The sequence below is a fragment of the Musa acuminata genome, chromosome BXJ1-7, assembly GCF_036884655.1.
Source record: "Musa acuminata AAA Group cultivar baxijiao chromosome BXJ1-7, Cavendish_Baxijiao_AAA, whole genome shotgun sequence".
NCBI lineage: Eukaryota > Viridiplantae > Streptophyta > Magnoliopsida > Zingiberales > Musaceae > Musa > Musa acuminata.
Genome location: NC_088333.1, coordinates 20933465 through 20953882, shown reverse-complemented (window position 1 = coordinate 20953882; position 20418 = coordinate 20933465). Strand labels below are relative to the sequence as shown.

Sequence of the window (20418 nt, the reverse complement as noted above, 5' to 3'; positions counted from 1 at the left end):
ATAAGTGTAAGCATCATAGATCTTTATGAGATCATCAAGATATTATACGAGGTATCCCAACAATATTTTTTTTTTTGGCCTTTACGGTTGAAAAATTGAAGAGAAAAGAACGGCTGCTTTGGAGAACATAATCCTCTGCTTAACTTCTTTATGAGCACAAGGGAGATGGATGCTAGAGACAATGTCAACAAGTGCCATTCTTTAGCCTCCATCTTTTTATCCACCTCAATATGCCATCTTTCACATGAAAGCTGCAAGCCAAAGCTACACTTCACCAACAGAAATGGAGAAGAGAAGAAAGTAGTAGCATCCCACAGTGAGCTCATCAGTTGCCCCATCCAGAAGAGGTTTAATCAAATTGGGGCAGATGATTAATGAAACATGATATGTAGCTGCTCAATGTCTGTTCAAAATATGCTCTTCCAAGTTACATATAGATATATGTATACATACACAAACAACAACCGAAGAAGATGGTTACCAGTTCTCTTAAATTTGGTGGGTGGTGTTAGTTGTAAGTTGCATAAAGACTCTCTCTGGAGAAGTCACTATAAATCCATCCATAGCTTGTCTTTGAAAGGAATGACGTATTCCCTAGATAGATCTTCTTTGGTTCTTTATCATGCCATATTAAGATTTATAAATAGGGGGACTGTAGCTATATATATATATATATATATATATATATATATATATATATATACATGTGCATCAATTCTTGCTAAGTCTAAAAATAGAATAATTGCCGTCGTAAATTTTGTACAACATATATTTCCCTTCATATATTTTTTGACATTTCAACAATCATCACCTTATTCTTATGAGACACTTTCAGCAATATGATTTCTGCTATTAATTGTAACCACAAGATTTCATTGTTTCTGGAAGAAATAAAAGTTTTGCATATAAAAAGTTTAAGAAGATTCAAGAAATGCTTGTACCCTTCTTTAATGAAACAAGCATCTTCTCCATATGTGACTACCAAACTTATTATAATAAACAAAAAATGTTCCAGAATTAAACAGAATCAGAAAGACAAAGCAATACAAGCTTTTCCTCGAGGAATAGATAACACCAAGCCTTAACTAGTCAAACTGGTAGCACAAACCTTGATCAGCTGCTTTTGACTTAAAATGGATTTTGTGTTTGGGAGACTGCAGCATATGGATGGATGCCCAAAGAAGGTATTCAATTTAATGTTCACTAGTTCAATCTTTCAAGCATATCACTGCTATTTGGGGGAGCCATTGGAAGAAGACTCGCTCATTCAATCCTTGCAATCGCTATATCTACCTTTTCTGATTGTGAAAATATGAAAATATGAGAGAGTAACAGTTGATGAAGATACACATTTTTCCTTGGGATGTAAATATTTGAGCTATTCCAAGTCACATCTAACTGCTGATTTAGTAGTTAATTACATGAGGCTATTTACTAATTAGCATAAGGAACAAATAGCCCCTGAACTGAACTTAACAGACAATCTTACGCCAACCAAATTTTTTTCACAGGCCGGCCACCGTGCAATTTGCTTAAAGAAAAGAGGGTTTTGGTGAAAGCAACAACAACCATCTATTGATAATAAAAGAATGATGCACTATTTAGACCTGGACAGTCAACTACAGTGAGTAGGAGATTAGCAAAGCAATAAGCAGTTTGACAAACAAGTGACCAGAAAAGTGCAACATCGATGCAGATCCTGACAATTGTACATACCCAGAGTAGGTGCCTCCACTATTCGTGGAAGTTCGATTTGGCGATCCTGTGTTCTTGCAAACTCCCATTGGTGCCCCAGCCTGTAGAAACCCAATATAACATAAAAGGTCAAAACAATCTATAAGCTCTGTGACTACGCTCTATGTGAAATAATCAACAAAAACTAAAATCAAGCAGAAAGATGGCAAAAGAACAGAAACATCATTGAGCTACAAGATGGATCTGGAAATTGAAATAGACAGACCTGGCAGGCAGTGATAGTACCACACCCACATAGTGCAAGTCCATTTATTCTATCTTGAATATCAAAAACACCTCCTCCGTTGCTTCTCTGCAAATATATTCTCCCGTTAGGAACACTTCCTATGAGCTTTCTTTTGGAAGTTCAATTTGGTACTACCATGTAAAAATTTACTGCAAGAAAGTTGGGCATTATATTTCCTGCTGCTCTATAACAAGCATCAACCATTTCAGCAAATCCAACTGAATGCTCCTTGCAAGCTTCATTTTGAACTGGAATTGTAGGGAAGTAGTTTTGTAAAAATAAGGATGCATATCTTGAATTCAGTGGTTGTGATTCCTTCCTATTTGGGCAAGAACCTGGTACCACTCCCGGATCTCCAGCTGCCAAAACAAATGCCAAGAAACAACACTATGGGCTTAGACGAGATTGAAATCCATGTGTGTCTAGGCAATGATATTGACAGTTAGATAAACTTAAAATACCAGGAAAAAAAAAACCTTTACAAAATGAGTAGACAATATTATGCACCACAGACAAGACTATGAAGATGGAATGCATTGGTTGCCTAAATAGTTGACCAATTATTACTAACCACATGCAAGCCTCAGAGAATCCCTAAATTCATATAGACTATTATGGAATCTACTGATTCTATCTACAGACAGTATAATGCCATGTCATAAAATTCAACCATCATTTACAAAGGAAAAAAAAGCACCAAGAACTTGTTAAGCTTGTAATTCTATTAATATCGTGGCATTAATATGCTGACAAGATGCTAGCATGACACACAATATCTGTTTGAATCATATTTCTCCTTTTCTCAGGGAATAGCTCCTCATTGAGTTCTAAACCACTGATTGTTCTGAAAAATATTATTTAGTAATACCCTTGTTCTAGAAAGAAGTTAAATGCATATGGTATATCTATTATAAATATTCATGACCATCACTCCAACAACAGTACAGAATTGGCAGATAAGCTCAACATATGTAATAAATGAATGATACTGTATGATTTCTTCTCTAGCAACTAGAACAGTGCTATGGCAGACCAACTAATCCTCAAAGTTAAATTAGTCAAAGAAACATCTGCCAATGATTTGCTAATTCAAAAGAATTATCTGAACTGAATGAAGAGTTGATGACACATAATTCTGATTTTGAATCCAGGACAGGTTGAAATTGTTAGTGGAAGATAGCTGGATAATAAACTCTTACTACAGGGAAGTATACAATGATAACCAGTAGTTTTTCTCATGAAGATCGATTTAGTTCCTTTACCCCCTATTTATTGCAAAGGATGTAAGATGGTAAACAAGGTGGTAAAGTCATCACACTAATCCAAGCTCCAAAAGTTGGTGTAACAAGGAAGTATATGATTTCACTCATGTTTTCAAAGTCAACGAAAACACAGATTATGAGAATTTATATCAATAGAGAAGCGCCAAATAAAAATGTCGTTGGTGTAGTAGAGATGGTTTCTGTGCTTGACTGGCTCAAAAATGACCAATGATACATATGATGGTTGTCAGAATCATGACTAAATGTTACCAAGTTCAAGGAATCAAGAGAGTGGCTTCTGTTGATGTAAAGTTATTACTTGAGTTGCATGATTTCCTCAGCTTCACAGCATTCACTCCAATTATATCTTTTACTTAATTCTCTTTTATCCTATCTTGTCTTTGCATCCCTTCTATCCTAATAAAAGACCATTATAGATGACAATGAATTTAAGGGAATCCAGTCCTTGAGGACGTATTATCAGCTAGGTAGGTGCAATAGTAGAATGTTGGCAGCTGTTACAGAGATAACGGCAACTGAGCTTTATGAAGCATGGCTATAGGTATACTGAAAACAAGATGTTTTTTATTGTCATTGAGTTTCAATACATTTTTCCCTCTAATCATTAACTACTAAAGGTTAAGGTATCAGAACAACTGAAGTACATTGAACTTTAAGATCATGGGTATACAGAAATTAACAAACTAATGTCACTGTGAAAATACACATCGATAAGATCAACTGGAGTGCATTGCACTATAGGGACAGACATAGTCTAAACATTTCCATCATGCCTTCCTAGAGAATTTCTCTTGTTAAATCTAATAAATAGACAGTCAAAGGGTTGCTATGAAGGATCATCTAGTTTCGCCCTTAACATAAAGGTCTCAGCTTTACAATTTCTGTTATAGTTCTTAGCTCATGCTTGAATAATCAATTTATACCACTCACATGAGAGATGCAAATTTCACATCAAAGCCTTTGTAATACAAGGCAGCTTACTTATGGGTATATAGAAGTACTGTTTAATCCTTCTCATATATAATACCTTTAAAAGCAGTGCATCTTTTGTGCGGTAAGTTTACACCTTCAGTCTTATGGCACGCCACTAGTGTAACAATGAATATATTCTCCAAAATCACCGTGGAATCCTATACTCATGCGGAGAAGAGGAACATTGAGCTTACAATGCATTTCTCTAATAAATGACTTAGTCTTGATGTATATTGTGTTCCGACTCTTATCTTTCAATCAAGGTCATTCTTGGCTAGTATCACTCGATTAGTTGTCATTTTACGAAGTTACAGATCACGAAATAAGCCATTATTGTCACCAAGGCCTTCATAACCAACGAGGAGTCTGTTATAGACAAAAAAAATCAAAGTTGAGAAGACTTGCATTGTGGTGTGAAAAAGTACAAAGCACTCGCATAATTTGCATAATAATTGTATATCAAGAGAAATAGCAGCCTACAGAACAAAAACATCATGGAGCTGATTGTAGAGTGGATTGCAGTTAAGGAGCTTTTTCCTATCCATGGATCAGGTCCCATACACAGCATCATACAAAATATAATAGATTTGACAGAATTATATGACAGGCTATATATCCTTGAAGATCCTCAAAAGCTAGAATTTAGTTCTTAATCAAAAAAATGTAAGCAAAAAAGAAACTTCCCAAGAGCTTAGAAGATTATAATACTGAAGCAGGGAGGATATAACGAATAATATAAATAAGTTGCTTGCTATTGTTCTGAGATTCTACTTTGTTATTTGAGGAACCAATCAAATCATGGTAGAAACCTATAGGAACATTAAATATTAACTATCTGATTTCAGCTAGCAAATTCTTTATGAACTTACGTTCATTCTCCACCATGTACCGCCATTGATACGCAATACCCTCATTGGCTTCCTTTGAAGCATCAGAGGTAAAGACAAGAAGCCTATGGTTCTTTGCCACCATATCTGTCACACTCGGCCAATCCATCCCATTCATGGGCATCTCTGAGACTGGATACCAGAATTTGACCAAGCCCGCATCTGTGAACAGTTTAGTCAACCCTTTGGGAGCACGCACATAATCCTCGATGATAATTGTTACAATCTCTAATGGATTCTCAGTCAAGAACTCCTCGACCTCCTTCAGAGTGTTAATTGCTGGTTCCTACAAGCGTGAATTGAATAACTCAAACAATGACATTACCACAGAAATTTATGATATCCATAGGAACGGCTGCAGAAATCAACTGACGAATGCCGTGAAGTTGTAGCACTGCCCCTGAAACGAGTGGCAGAGCCAGATATCGTTCTCAAAGTCATACATGTCCAGCATCAATCCCCTCACACCATTCTACAAGCGAACATCCAATATTGCAAGAACAGAAACAACAAGAAAGATCAAATATTGGACAAGGAAACAAAATGTCCACCAAACCACAGAGAAATCATGGCATGCTTACTCTCAATTGATTCGTGACGGTATCTTCCTGGTTGTAAAAGGTAACTCTTTGGACGCCGGTGTAGGATGGCTCGTCAACGATGGAGAAGGAATTGTGGGTCACCAGCCATGTGTACCTGTTGAAAGGCAGTCCCTTCACCTGAAACCAATTCAATCATTCAGACACCTCAACGCTTGAAGCAAAGATAAAGAAGAAGGAGAAGAGTACAAGACGTCAGAAGCAATGGAAGGAAAAGAGAGAGAAGGATGAGTACGAAGGCAGTGGGCTGGTAGGCCAGGGCCCGAACGCAGGCGGGCTGCACGTTGCCGGATGCGGGGCAGCTGCCGCAGTAGAGCCCCGCAGCGCAGTCATCAGCGGTAGAACAAGAATCAAGAAGCTACACCAGATCACAACCAAGCAATCCAGCTCAAAAACAAAGAAAACGAACTACACCACAGATCAGATAGGGAGAGAGAAGGAAAGAGGACGGATACCTGACAAGAGCGGGGCGGACAGGACGCGGCAGCGGCAGAAGAGAGGAGCAGCAGGTGGAGGAGAGGGATTGAAACAAGAAAAGGCAGAGCGGTAGACTCCATCACTCTGCTCCTCCTCACCGCTGCTGCTGCTGCTGCTTGAAACAGTAGTGGAGATTGGAACGGGAGAGGAAAGTGAGGAGAAGGACTACTTTGGTGGGAGATGAATGGAATTACCGGAGTGCCCTTCAGCCGGAGGGCACTCTGCTTTTGAGCTAATAGTTAATGGCAGTACAAGACAAGGAGTTGGTGACTGTAAAGACGTGAGACAGAGGCCGGGAAACGTGGTAAGCGTCTCTGTCCTTTCCCCTTGCGCTTCTGCATGGCTACCATGAAAGTGGAAGAATGATGGAGACTAATGTGTTGCCATCAACAACGGGTTGCAAGATATGAAGATTTTGATGAAAGACAGAAGATATAAGATATATTTTCCATTGTTATGTTGTCCCTATTTATATATGTTAGAAGGAAGGATTTTTCTCAACAGAGCAACGAGATTTTCTCGTACAGTTAGAAAAATCTTATATGCTATCATGCCCCTACAAGATGGTAATCCTATCAAGGATACCGATCTTAGATCGATGCAATACAAATAGTTTACGAACAAGAGACTTCGTGAGTGAGTCTGCTAATTGATCAGCCATATATACATTAGAAACATATAGTTGACGTCGGACAACTTAATCTCGCATGAAGTGGAAGTCGATAGCAATATGTTTCTGTTGAATCTCGGATTTTGATGATAAAATCAATTAATGAGTTTGTGATCTAATTTATGTTTTGAGTGACGCGGGACTAGCTTCGATCAAAGAGAAGTAAATTGATTAAAGCAGGAAGAATCATATTGGGCCGGAGTGAACATGTCAGAAGATTGGACGTCGGGCCGAAGGATCGGTCAACGTGTCGGTAGAAGGCTCGTGCCGTGAATTTGGGCATCGGGCCGAAAGATCGAACATTGCACTAAGGAGATCAGAAGTTACGGAAGTCAACATGCCGATTAGGCAATACGCTGAAGGAGAGGACGATACGCTAAAGGATCGGATAAGTACCGGATGAACCAATGACATACCGGACAAAGGATTCATGCTTTGGAATCATTTGTCTAAGATTGAAGTAGTTTAGGGGGCTAATTGAGTTAGCTTTTGGTATAATCATGCTAACTCAATTAGGGGCTAATTGGGCCTTAATTAGGATTGATTTGGGCTCATTGGGAGGCTCATTCAGTGATCCAAAAGTTAGGTTAAGTGGTGGAACCGCTTGTGAGTTGAAAACTCGAAAAACCCGATCTTCGAGGCTGTTAGGCGGTGGTACCGCCCAGTGACTTTGCTTCAAGCGATGATACCACCAGACTAGGTGGTGGTACTACCCAGTGTTAGGCTGTAAGTGGTGGTACCGCTCAGTGCAGGCGATGGTACTGCCCGTACCTCGAAATCTCAGGGATTTAAATTTTGGGCTCCAAATTTAAATCCATTTGGGGCCTATAAATACCCAAGCTATTCCTATATAGAATAGCAAGAATTGGGTAGTAAGGGGAAAAGAATCATTGCCGAAAAAGAGTTGAAAAAGCTTGAAAGTGTTGAGTGTTCCCCTCCATCTCTTAGAGTTTAGAGTTCATTCTAAGAGAGGTGTGAAACTTATAAAGGTTCTCTCCCGAGCTTGTCAAAAGGATAATAGAGTTGTAAGAAGGTGATTGGTCTTTACTTATTGAAAAAAGATCGTTAGTAGATGTCGGTGGTGTTGAATCTCAGACTTTGATGATGAAATCAATTGATAAATTATTTGACCTAATCTATGTGTTGAGATAAGTGTGTAGGATTAACTACGATAGTGATAAGGCGTAAAGCAGATGATGGGCCGGAGTCGAAGATTCGGATGATATACCGGGAGCTCGCCGAGAGCTCATCTAAAGATCACCGAGAGTTCGTTGCTGAAAGCTCGTTGGGACATCGCCGAAAGTTCGTCGGAAGATCGCCGAAAGTTCGTCGGGAGTTCGTCGGAAGCGCGCTAGAAGACTCGCCGAGAAGTTCGCCGAGGGAAAGATCGACATACCGGACTAATTGCTTGTCTTAATCATAGTTAGAACTATAAATTTAGTTAAGATTGGGAGGTGATCCCACTAACTAAATTAGGGGCCAACTAGGCCCTTCACAAGGCTGAATTAGGTCGGATTGGATAGCCAATTCAGCATCTGAATTCATGGCCGGCGGTGGCATCACCTGGTGACCTAGTCTCCCAGGTGGTCTGGGTGGTGGTACCGCCCAGACTAGGCAGTGGTACCACCCAGACTGGGTGGTGGTATCACCAATAGTTAATACTACCAGCGGTGGTACCACCCCTATCAAGCGATAGTACCGCCAGAGCTCGGTCTCCGAGCTCTATTAGGTGATCGTACCACCCAGACTGGGTGGTGGTACCGCCTAGTCTCAGGTGTCAAGTAGTGGTACCGTTAGTACCCCGAAAATCTTGGATGAGACACTTTTTGACTCCATTTTTGAAACCATTGGGGCCTATAAATACCTCATCCTTTTCTGCATGAAAGGGTAACTAAGTGCTATTATATGTGTGAAAAACTCTAAGTGTTTGGAGTACGAAAAGTGTTGTAAAAATGAGAAGAGCTCTCCTCCTCCCTCTCTTAGCCTTGTAACCATCCAAGAAAGAGGAGTACGACTTGTAAAGGTTGTCTCCTAAACCCGATAAAAGGAGAAAGAGCTGTAAAAGATGGTTGGTCTTTGTCTATTGAAGAAAGGCCTTTAGTGGACGCCGGTGACCTCGACGGAGGAGGAATCCGAAGTGGATATAGGCCTCATTCACCGAACCACTCTAAATTCTGGTTTGCTTTTCCTTTTGTGCAATTTACTTTACTATAAACCTCCTCTCTTAGTGCTACTCTTGATCCTAACAATTGGTATCAGAGTAAGGTTCACTCTCATTTGGTTTAAAATCCAAGAGAGATGGCATTTGCCGATAACCAAGAGGGTTATTCAATTGCACGTTCGCCCATGTTCAATGGGACGGATTACACATATTGGAAGACTAGAATGAGGATCTTATTAATTTCAATAGATTTTGAATTATAAAAAATTATAGAAAATAGGTTTCAAAAGTCTTCTCTTCCAATGAATGATTGGAATGAGTTAGAGAAGAAGACTTTCACTTTAAACGCCAAGGCTATGAATGTCTTGTTTTGTACCTTAGATAAAAACAGGTTCAATCATGTGTCCATTTGTGAAATGACTTTTGATATTTATCACACACTCAAAGTGACTCATGAAGGCACTAGTAGAGTGAATGAGTCAAAAATTAATCTTTTAGTGCATACTTATGAGTTGTTTCGGATGAAACCGAGTGAGACTATTGGAGACATATACACCCGATTTACGGATGTCGTCAATGGTCTAAAAGGACTAGGTAAAGGTTTATCGGATTTTGAACTTGTTAATAAAATTTTAAGATCCCTTCCAAAGAGTTGGGACCCTAAAGTCACGGTCATTCAAGAGGCCAAAGACCTAAATAACTTTCCTCTTGAAGAACTAATTTGGTCACTAATGACCTATGAGATGACTTATAATGCTCATGAAGAGCTTGAGAACAACATTCCAAAGAACAGGAAGGATATGACACTAAAAACTCAAAAAGACCACTTGAAAGAAAATTCAAGTGATGAGGACCTTGATGATGACTTTGCTCTCTTAACAAGAAAGTTTAAAAAATTTATAAAAAGGAATAAATTTAAATATGATACAAAAAATAAATTTAAACTTAAAAAAGAACAAGTAATATGTTACGAATGCAAGAAGCCGGGACATTACAAGAGCGAATGTCCCCTAGCCAAGAAGAAGCAACCAAAGAAGAAGAAGGCTCTTAAAGCAACATGGGATGACTCAAGTTCATCCGAAGAAGAGGAGCTAACCAACACCGAGCAAGTTGTTCACTATGCGCTAATGGCTATTGGAGATGAGGTGAGTCATTCATTTGATGCAAATTTATCCTTTGATGAACTATTAAATGCTTTTCATGATTTATTTGATAAATATAAATTAATTAGTAAAAATATAAATTATTGAAAAAAAAGCATGCTTCTCTTGTTAGTGATTTCGATAGATTAAAAGTTGAGCACAATGATAGTTTAGCTCCATGCACGAAATGTGATGAACTAGAAATACTTCAAAAAGAAAACTTGCTACTCAAAGAAACCTTAGAAAAATTTGAGGTTGGTAATGTTGAATCTCGGATTTTGATGATATAATCAATTGGTGGGTGAATTGATCTAATCCATATTATTGAGTTAAGTGTGCAGGATTAACTACGATAACCAGAAAACATAAAGCAAGGATACCGGAGTCGAGCTCGATGGACGTTTAAGAGACCGAAGAATCATCGGAGATGCTGCCGGAACCATCCGAGAAGAAATCGGGAACGTGTCGGAAGTTCGCCGAAGGAATCGTCGGAGGCTCGCGGAGATCACCGAGAAGGCTCGGCTACTCGTTAAAGTCATCACAAAGATTGGGAGCTTGCAGGGAGTCCGTCGGAAGAAGTTCGTCGGAAAGCTCGCCGGAACAAGACTCGACGTTCGCGGTTGAAAATTTGCTTAGGATGTGTTTTGGTTATGTAGTCCACTTGTAATTAGGATTAGGATTAAGAGATAATCCTATATCCTGGTTAGGGGCCAACTGGGCCCAAAGTCAGAGTTGGTTTAGGCTAAAAATTAAGCTAAACCAGCGAACTAGAGAGCCAAGATTGAAGCCCAACTAGTGGCTGAAAACACTGTAGTTGGGCTGAAATCACTGTAGGCGGTGGCACCGCCTAGTTGGGCGGTGGAACCGCCCAGCACCCGAGTGCTGGGCGGTGACACCTCCTTGGCTGGGCGGTTGCACCGTCCAGTACCCGAGTGCTGGGCGGTGGCACCGCCTGGCTGGGCGGTGGAACCGCCAGCACCGGGAACCCTAAAAGAAGTCAAATTTTGAAACCCAAAATTTGAATCCTCTTGAGGCCTATAAATACCCCTCAAATCTCAGCTGAGGTTACAACTTTTGAGAAGCATTTTGATTGAGAGAAAAGTCTTAGAAAGTCTTAGCAAGTCTTGTTTTCAATTTGCTAGAGAGTTCTCCTCCTTCTTTCTTATTGAAAATTTGTAAGAGGTTGAGCTGCTTGTAAAAGGTTGTAAGAGGGGTGTTTACCCTTCCATTTCAAGAGACTTGCTAGTGGAAGGTGGGAGCCTCATCGAAGAGGGGCCTCGCAAGTGGAGTAGGTCATTTGACCGAACCACTCTAAAAATCGGCGTAATCTCTGGTTTGCTCTTTATTATTGTCATTTACATTACTGCAAATCTTCTTACTGCTTTAGTTCCTTATTACTCTTATTGCGCAACTTCAAGAATACGCCTTCAAGTTAAATTTCTCAAGTTTCGTTCTTAACGTACGAAAGATTTTGATTAAAATCGAAGTTTTTATCCGCTGCACTAATTCACCCCCCCCCCTCTTAGTGCCGCTCCGATCCTAACAAGTGGTATCAGAGCGAGGTTATCTCTTATATTTGGTTTAATACCCAAGAGAGATGGCTTACTCCGGCATGCAAGAGGGCCATTCTATTGCACGACCACCTTTGTTTAATGGGTCGGATTACACATATTGGAAGACTCGCATGAGAATCTTCCTCATTTCTATGGACTTTGAGCTTTGGTCTATTGTCGAGAATGGATTTCAAAAATCTTCTCTTCCGATGAGCGAATGGAATGAATCGGAGAAGAAGGTTTTTGCTTTAAATGCAAAGGCTATGAATGCCTTGTTTTGTGCACTAGACAAAAACGAATTTAATCGTGTTTCAATGTGTGATTCGGCTTTTGATATTTGGAGAACTCTTGAGGTCACTCATGAAGGCACTAGCCGAGTGAAAGAGTCCAAAATCAACATCCTTGTGCACTCTTACGAACTTTTCCGAATGAAACCAAGTGAGTCCATCGGAGACATGTACACCCGGTTTACGGATGTCATCAATGGACTCAAAGCTCTTGGTAAAGATTTTACTAACTTTGAACTAGTAACTAAAATCTTAAGATCCCTCCCTAAAAGTTGGGATCCAAAAGTTACGGCCATTCAAGAGGCCAAAGACCTTAAAGCATTCCCTCTTGAAGAACTTATTGGGTCTCTAATGACCTACGAAATGACATGTCAAGCTCATGACGAGCTCGAGAACCCCCTTCCAAAGAACAGGAAGGATATGGCACTCAAATCACAAGAAGACCACTTGAAAGGAACATCAAGTGATGAGGACAGTGACAATGACATTGCACTTTTGACTCAAAAGTTTAAAAAATATTTAAGAAAGAACAGATTTAAAAATAATACAAAAAATAAATTTGAACAAAAGAAAGACCAAGTGATTTGCTATGAATGCAAAAAACCGGGACACTACAAGAACGATTGTCCTCAAGCCAAAAAGAGGACATCAAAGAAGAAGGCGTTCAAGGCAACGTGGGATGATTCAAGTGCATCCGAAGAAGAGGAGTCCAACACCGAGCAAGTTGCTCATTATGCGCTAATGGCGTTAGGAGAAGAGGTATGTGATTTATTTAATGAAGATTTATCTTTTGAAGAACTGTCTATCGCTTTTCATGAATTATTTGATGAATGTAGAACTGTTAGCAAGAAGTTAAGTATCTTAAAGAAAGAGCATGCTTTGCTACAAGATAAGTTTGATAGTCTTCAAACTCCTCCATGCTCTAAGTGTGAGCACTTAGAAGCAATAAAAAATGAAAATATGCTTCTTAAGGAAACCTTAAACAAGTTTAAGGTTGGTAGCAAAGGATTAGATATGATCCTTGCAAACAAGGGTCACATCGCAAATAGAAATGGAATTGGATTTGTAAAAGGATTACATCAAAATCCCACCACTTTCGTAAAAGGACCTACATTACATGTTTCCTCTTATGTGAAATGCAACTTTTGTTGCAAATCCGGACATATTGCCTACAAATGCCCATTTAGGAAAATTAGTTCACAAAAATTAATATGGGTTCCTAAAGGAACTATAAAGAATTCAATCATAAATAACAAAGTTAGTGGGTCAATTTTTGAGGCACCCAAAATCAAATGGGTACCTAAAAATCATCCTCTTTTGTAGACAAACCCACAAGCTAGGAGCAAGAGATGGTATCTCGATAGTGGATGCTCAAGACATATGACTGGAGATCCATCTCATTTCTCTATGCTCACTAGCAAAGAAGAAGGGTACGTTACCTTCGGAGACAACAACAAGGGCAAAATCATTGGCAAGGGAACTATTGGTAACAAATTTAATTTTTCCATTGATGATGTCTTACTAGTTGATGGATTGAAACATAATCTCTTGAGTATTAGTCAACTATGCGATAAAGGTTACATCGTTAGATTTGAATCAAATATGTGCATTATTGAAAAACCAAATCATAACATGACTATGATTGCTTTAAAACAAAATAATGTCTATACCATCAATCTTGATGAACTAAGTAATGAAATGTGCTTCTCCGCCGTAAATGATGATGCTTGGCTTTGGCATAGGAGATTAGGCCATGCAAGCATGAAAACAATATCTAAGATCTCATCTCAAGAATTAGTACGAGGAATTCCAAATATAAAGTTTATTAAGGACAAAGTATGCGATGCATGTCAACTAGGCAAACAAATAAAAACAAGCTTCAAACCAAAAAATCAAATTAGCACTACTAGACCATTACAATTGATCCATTTGGACTTATTTGGACCAATTGATACAACAAGTCTAGGTGGAAGCAAATATGCCTTTGTGATTGTGGATGACTACTCTAGATACACTTGGACCTATTTCTTAGCTCACAAAAGTGATTGCTTCAAGTGTTTCTCTAAATTTTGTAAACTCACTCAAAACGAAAAAGGCTTCATGATTTCATCAATTCGGAGTGATCACGGTGGTGAATTCCAAAACCGTGACTTTCAAAAATTTTGCGAAAGTAATGGGTACAATCACAACTTCTCAACTCCAAGAAATCCTCAACAAAATGGAGTAGTTGAAAGGAAAAATAGAAACCTACAAGAAATGGCAAGAACTATGTTGAATGAACATAGTTTACCTAAGTACTTTTGGGCCGAAGCCGTAAATACGGCTTGCTACATCATGAATAGAGTCCTAATAAGACCATCCTTATCCAAAACTCCCTATGAATTATGGAATAACAAAAAACCAAACATCTCCTATTTTAAAGTTTTTGGTTGTAAATGCTTTATTTTAAATGAAAAGGATGCTTTAGGAAAATTTGATGCTAAATCCGATGAAGGCATCTTTCTTGGTTACTCTTCCGTTTCTAAAGCTTTTCGGGTTTTTAATAAAAGAACTTTAGTAATTGAAGAGTCTATTCATGTAGTTTTTAATGAAATTTCCGATTTAAAGAAAAATGATTTTGATGATGATCTTGGTTTTGATAATTTGAATTTAAATGAACCCTCTCCTCAAAATAGCCATTTGAATGCATCTTCTTCCGAAATTTCTTTACCAAAAGAATGGAAGTATGTAGATGCTCATCCAAAAGAGCAAATTATAGGAGATACATCAAAAGGGGTTCAAACTCGTTCTTCTTTCAAAAATTTCTGTGCTAACGCCGCTTTCCTTTCTCAAATTGAACCTAAATGCATTGATGAAGCCTTAAAAGATGATTTTTGGATCATTGCAATGCAAGAAGAATTGAACCAATTTGAGAGGAATGAGGTATGGAAGCTTGTTCCTAGACCAAGTGACCACTTAGTCATAGGTACTAAGTGGGTCTTTAGAAACAAGCAAGACGAAAATGGTATCGTGGTTAGAAACAAGGCTAGATTAGTGGCCAAAGGTTTCAACCAAGAAGAAGGTATCGATTACGATGAAACCTTCGCTCCCGTGGCTCGATTAGAAGCCATAAGGATGCTCCTTGCCTATGCTAGTAGTAATAATTTTAAACTATTTCAAATGGATGTTAAAAGTGCTTTCTTGAATGGTTTTATTTCCGAAGAAGTATTTGTCGAACAACCTCCCGGATTTGAAAATTCTCTTCTTCCTAATCATGTATTCAAATTGACTAAAGCTCTCTATGGCTTAAAACAAGCTCCTAGAGCTTGGTATGAAAGGCTTAGTTCCTTTCTTATTTTAAATAATTTTACCAAAGGCAAGGTTGATACTACATTGTTTATTAAACATTTTGAAAATAATTTTCTTATTGTGCAAATTTATGTTGACGATATTGTGTTTGGCTCTTCGGATGAATCCCTATGTGAATCATTTGCCAAATGTATGAGTCTTGAATTTGAAATGAGTTTAATGGGTGAATTAACTTTCTTTTTGGGATTACAAATCAAACAACTTAGTGATGGTATATTTCTTAACCAATCCAAATATACATTAGAATTGTTAAAACGATTTAACATGGATAATTCAAAAGCAATAAACACCCCTATGAGTACTACGACTAAGTTAGATATGGATGAAAATGGTGAAAGTTTCGATCAAAAAACATATAGGGGAATGATAGGTAGTCTACTCTACCTCACTGCGACTAGACCAGATATTATGTTTAGTGTAGGACTTTGCGCTAGGTTTCAATCTAATCCTAAATTATCTCATCTTAAGAGTGTTAAAAGAATATTTAGATATCTCAAAGGAACTCCAAATTTAGGATTGTGGTATCCAAAATCTGAAAAATTCGATCTAATAGCTTATGCAGATGCCGATTTTGGCGGATACAGGATAGATAGAAAAAGTACATCCGGAACATGCCAATTTTTAGGACATGCACTTGTTTCTTGGACTTCTAAGAAACAAAATTCAGTCGCACTATCTACGGCGGAAGCCGAATACATTGCTGCAAGTGCATGTTGTGCACAAGTAATTTGGATGAAAAATACATTAGAAGACTATGGAATTCACTTTAAAAATATTCCCATAAAATGTGATAATACTAGTGCCATATGCCTTACTAAAAATCCAATTCAGCACTCTAGAACTAAGCACATCGACGTTAGGCATCATTTCATACGCAATCATGTTTTTAACAATGATGTTATTCTAGAATTCATTGACACAAAGCATCAATTAGCAGATATATTTACAAAAGCTTTGAATGAAGACCAATTTGAATTCATTAGAAGGGAATTAGGTATGTTAAATTGTCCCTAAACAATAAACTTGTTTGATTGGATTTTCCGTAAAGTTTTTTATCTTCTTTCCATCTCTCATTCTCCTTCAAATTCCATATGACATGTTGTGAAATCTCGAAATCGACTTTGATGACTTGATTATGAATTTCAAGTTAGCGATTTGATTTAAATAAGTTTTATCTAAATCATAATCTTGATCTTGCAAAATTGGAATCACAAATAATATCTCTTGGCATTCATGAGTTGATACTTACAAATATGAAAGTATTGGCATTCATGACTTGAATTTGATTGAAACATTGTATGCTTAAATTCATCATTCTCCTATGTTTCAAAAATTCTTTAAATGCCTTATGTGATGATTAAAAAGTAATGTTGAGATTTTCATGAATTTGACGATTTGAATGAGTTTGTATTCGAATTATGATCTTGACTTCGTGAAATTACTACTTGAATTTTTTATCCCAATCTCTCTCTTATACATCTACAATTTCTATTATTCATAGAAAGAAGAGATTAGATAATATGAATGCATGCTGAATTTTCCTCTAAAATGAACTCTGCGTAAATATTTTTGCATACTTAATTTTCAATGATAAAATCGTTGTATGACAAAATATGTGCTTCAAGTCTCATTTTCCTTTTTGTTGATGACAAAGGGGGAGAAGTGATGACTTATATGACATGACTAATATGAATTACAAAAACTTGTGTGATATGAATGTCTTATATGACTTGCAAATCCTTGAAAATATCACAAGATTGATATCATGAAATTTATATTGAAAATCTTTATCTTCTGTGTGATATGAATGTCTTATATGACTTGCAAATCCTTGAAAATATCACAAGATTGATAACATGAAATTTATATTGAAAATCTTTATCTTCTATCGTAGCAAAATTCGTCCCGTATCATTTAACTTATGATTTTCATCGAAGTTTCGTACTTACTATTGTTTAATGAGGATAACGATAAAGTTCTACGATTAGAACTTATCGGGTTATGCTTGAATCCAATGGGATGGAATTCAAGTGTTTTTTTTTTTTTTTTATCTTCTCATAATATGGCATATAGATAGGGGGAGTTATGTTTAACTCCGTCATCAATTGATTGTCATCATCAAAAAGGGGGAGATTGTTGAATCTCGGATTTTGATGATATAATCAATTGGTGGGTGAATTGATCTAATCCATATTATTGAGTTAAGTGTGCAGGATTAACTACGATAACCAGAAAACATAAAGCAAGGATACCGGAGTCGAGCTCGATGGACGTTTAAGAGACCGAAGAATCATCGGAGATGCTGCCGGAACCATCCGAGAAGAAATCGGGAACGTGTCGGAAGTTCGCCGAAGGAATCGTCGGAGGCTCGCGGAGATCACCGAGAAGGCTCGGCTACTCGTTAAAGTCATCACAAAGATTGGGAGCTTGCAGGGAGTCCGTCGGAAGAAGTTCGTCGGAAAGCTCGCCGGAACAAGACTCGACGTTCGCGGTTGAAAATTTGCTTAGGATGTGTTTTGGTTATGTAGTCCACTTGTAATTAGGATTAGGATTAAGAGATAATCCTATATCCTGGTTAGGGGCCAACTGGGCCCAAAGTCAGAGTTGGTTTAGGCTAAAAATTAAGCTAAACCAGCGAACTAGAGAGCCAAGATTGAAGCCCAACTAGTGGCTGAAAACACTGTAGTTGGGCTGAAATCACTGTAGGCGGTGGCACCGCCTAGTTGGGCGGTGGAACCGCCCAGCACCCGAGTGCTGGGCGGTGACACCTCCTTGGCTGGGCGGTTGCACCGTCCAGTACCCGAGTGCTGGGCGGTGGCACCGCCTGGCTGGGCGGTGGAACCGCCAGCACCGGGAACCCTAAAAGAAGTCAAATTTTGAAACCCAAAATTTGAATCCTCTTGAGGCCTATAAATACCCCTCAAATCTCAGCTGAGGTTACAACTTTTGAGAAGCATTTTGATTGAGAGAAAAGTCTTAGAAAGTCTTAGCAAGTCTTGTTTTCAATTTGCTAGAGAGTTCTCCTCCTTCTTTCTTATTGAAAATTTGTAAGAGGTTGAGCTGCTTGTAAAAGGTTGTAAGAGGGGTGTTTACCCTTCCATTTCAAGAGACTTGCTAGTGGAAGGTGGGAGCCTCATCGAAGAGGGGCCTCGCAAGTGGAGTAGGTCATTTGACCGAACCACTCTAAAAATCGGCGTAATCTCTGGTTTGCTCTTTATTATTGTCATTTACATTACTGCAAATCTTCTTACTGCTTTAGTTCCTTATTACTCTTATTGCGCAACTTCAAGAATACGCCTTCAAGTTAAATTTCTCAAGTTTCGTTCTTAACGTACGAAAGATTTTGATTAAAATCGAAGTTTTTATCCGCTGCACTAATTCACCCCCCCCCCTCTTAGTGCCGCTCCGATCCTAACAGGTAACAAGTCCTTGAACATGATTTTTGCCAATAAGAGTCACACTCATAGAAAAGACGGAATCGGATTTGTGAGTAGCTCTCACCAAAATCCAACCACCTTTATTAAAGGCCCTACTTTGCATGTTTCACCTCGAAACAAATATAACTTTTGTTACAAATTTGAGCATGTAGCTTATCATTGTCCATTTAAGAAATGTAGTCCACACAAATTCATTTGGGTTCCTAAAAGAACCATAAATAACTTGATACAAAATGATAAGTTAAGCCGATCGATTTTGAGGCACCCAAGGTCAAATGGGTATTAGGAACGAGTTGGCACTAAGAGGGGGAGAATTAGTGCAGCGGATAAAAGTTTTGATTTTGAAAAACTCTAAAAAACTTCATACGATAAAAAATCGTATCGTAAATATACTTGACTTGAAAGCCTATGGAAGCGTAATGAATAAGTAAAGCAGTTTACAATATGTAAATGACAATAATAGAAATACAAACCATAGAAAAACACGTCAATTTTATAGTGGTTCAGTCATCCGACCTACATCCACTCCCGATACCTCCTCCAATGAGGTCACCGATTTCCACTATTGATCTTTCTTGAAGGGCAAAGATCAATCATCCCTTTACATAACTTTCATAAGTGGCTCACTCTCCTTTTACAAACTTTCACACTTAGAAATGATAGAGGTGAACTCTCAACTTTTACAAGCTATTTCATTATAGTTTCAGATCAGTTCTTATCACTTCTCTTGCTATACTAGCTGAGAAGTAAGGGGTATTTATAGCTCTCAATTGGCTTCAAAATTACAGCAAAAAAAAGTCTCAACCCGGGTTTTCCGGGTCCTGGCGGTACCACCGCCTACAGTACTAACACTGGGCGGTACCACCGCTCAGTCTGGCGATACTACTGCCTAATATAGTCTGGGAGACTATGTCTGGGCAATACCACTGCTTGACATAGTCTTGAAGACTATGTCTAGGCGGTACCACGGCTTAGTCTAGTGGTGCCACCACTTGACACAATCTTGAAGATTGTGTCTAAGCGGTGCCACCACCAAGTCTGGGCAGTGCCATTGCTAGACCCTACTACAGGACTCTGAATGAGCCAAATAATAAGCCTAATTTAGCCCTGATTTAGGCCCAATTGACCCCTAATTGAGTTAGCATTATTTTCACCCAAATACTGACTCAATTAGACCTAAACTAACTCGATCTAGACAAATTATTACAAGCATGAATCCTATATTATTCGGCATGTCATTGGTTCATTCGGTGCTTTGTCCAATTATTCGACGCTTCATATGATCTTTTGGCGCATCGTCCACTCTTGCGGTCTATTGCCCAATCAGCATGTTGACCTCTGCAACTCCGATCTTCTTAGCGTAATGTCCACTCTTCTTGGCTCAATACCCTAACTCATGGCACGAAGCCTTCTACTGATACGTCAACCGATTCTTTGGTTCGACATCCAATCTTCTAACATGTTTATTCTGGCCCAACATCTGATTTCTCCTACTTTAATCAATTTACCTCTCATTAATCGAAGCTAGTCCTATATTACTTAAACATACAGATCAAATCATAAACACTTATCAATTGGTTTCATCATCAAAATATGAGATTTAATAATGGGTACCTAAAAA

The 20418-nt window shown here is 38.4% G+C and overlaps 1 protein-coding gene across 2 annotated transcripts; it reads right to left on the bottom strand.

The window, feature by feature from the left end:
• Window positions 1-919: 919 nt before the first annotated feature.
• LOC135678971 (PI-PLC X domain-containing protein At5g67130-like) lies at window positions 920-6360 on the bottom strand. Of its 2 annotated transcripts, XM_065192262.1 has the most exons (9): window positions 6178-6359; window positions 5958-6080; window positions 5705-5842; window positions 5497-5595; window positions 5106-5409; window positions 2117-2340; window positions 1961-2047; window positions 1717-1796; window positions 920-1298 (listed from the first exon to the last, which is right to left on the bottom strand). In XM_065192262.1, exons 1-9 carry the CDS (start codon window positions 6277-6279, stop codon window positions 1268-1270), a joined length of 1188 nt encoding a protein of 395 aa, XP_065048334.1. In that variant the 5' UTR covers window positions 6280-6359; the 3' UTR covers window positions 920-1267. The 2 variants fall into 2 exon arrangements, with proteins under 2 accessions (XP_065048334.1, XP_065048335.1); XM_065192263.1 differs by lacking the exon at window positions 920-1298 and having other exon boundaries at window positions 1486-1796; window positions 6178-6360.
• Between the last annotated feature and the right edge of the window lie 14058 nt (window positions 6361-20418).

What these genes read in the sequence shown, in the direction of transcription:
- LOC135678971 (XM_065192263.1), bottom strand. Translation starts at nt 6,279, where the DNA reads ATGGAGTCTACCGCTCTGCCTTTTCTTGTTTCAATCCCTCTCCTCCAC. An exon ending in CCGTCACGAATCAATTGAGA is followed by an intron (nt 5,596 to 5,704) that starts GTAAGCATGCCA and finishes GTTCGCTTGTAG; the next exon opens with AATGGTGTGAGGGGATTGAT. An exon ending in GCTACAACTTCACGGCATTC is followed by an intron (nt 5,410 to 5,496) that starts GTCAGTTGATTT and finishes TCACGCTTGTAG; the next exon opens with GAACCAGCAATTAACACTCT.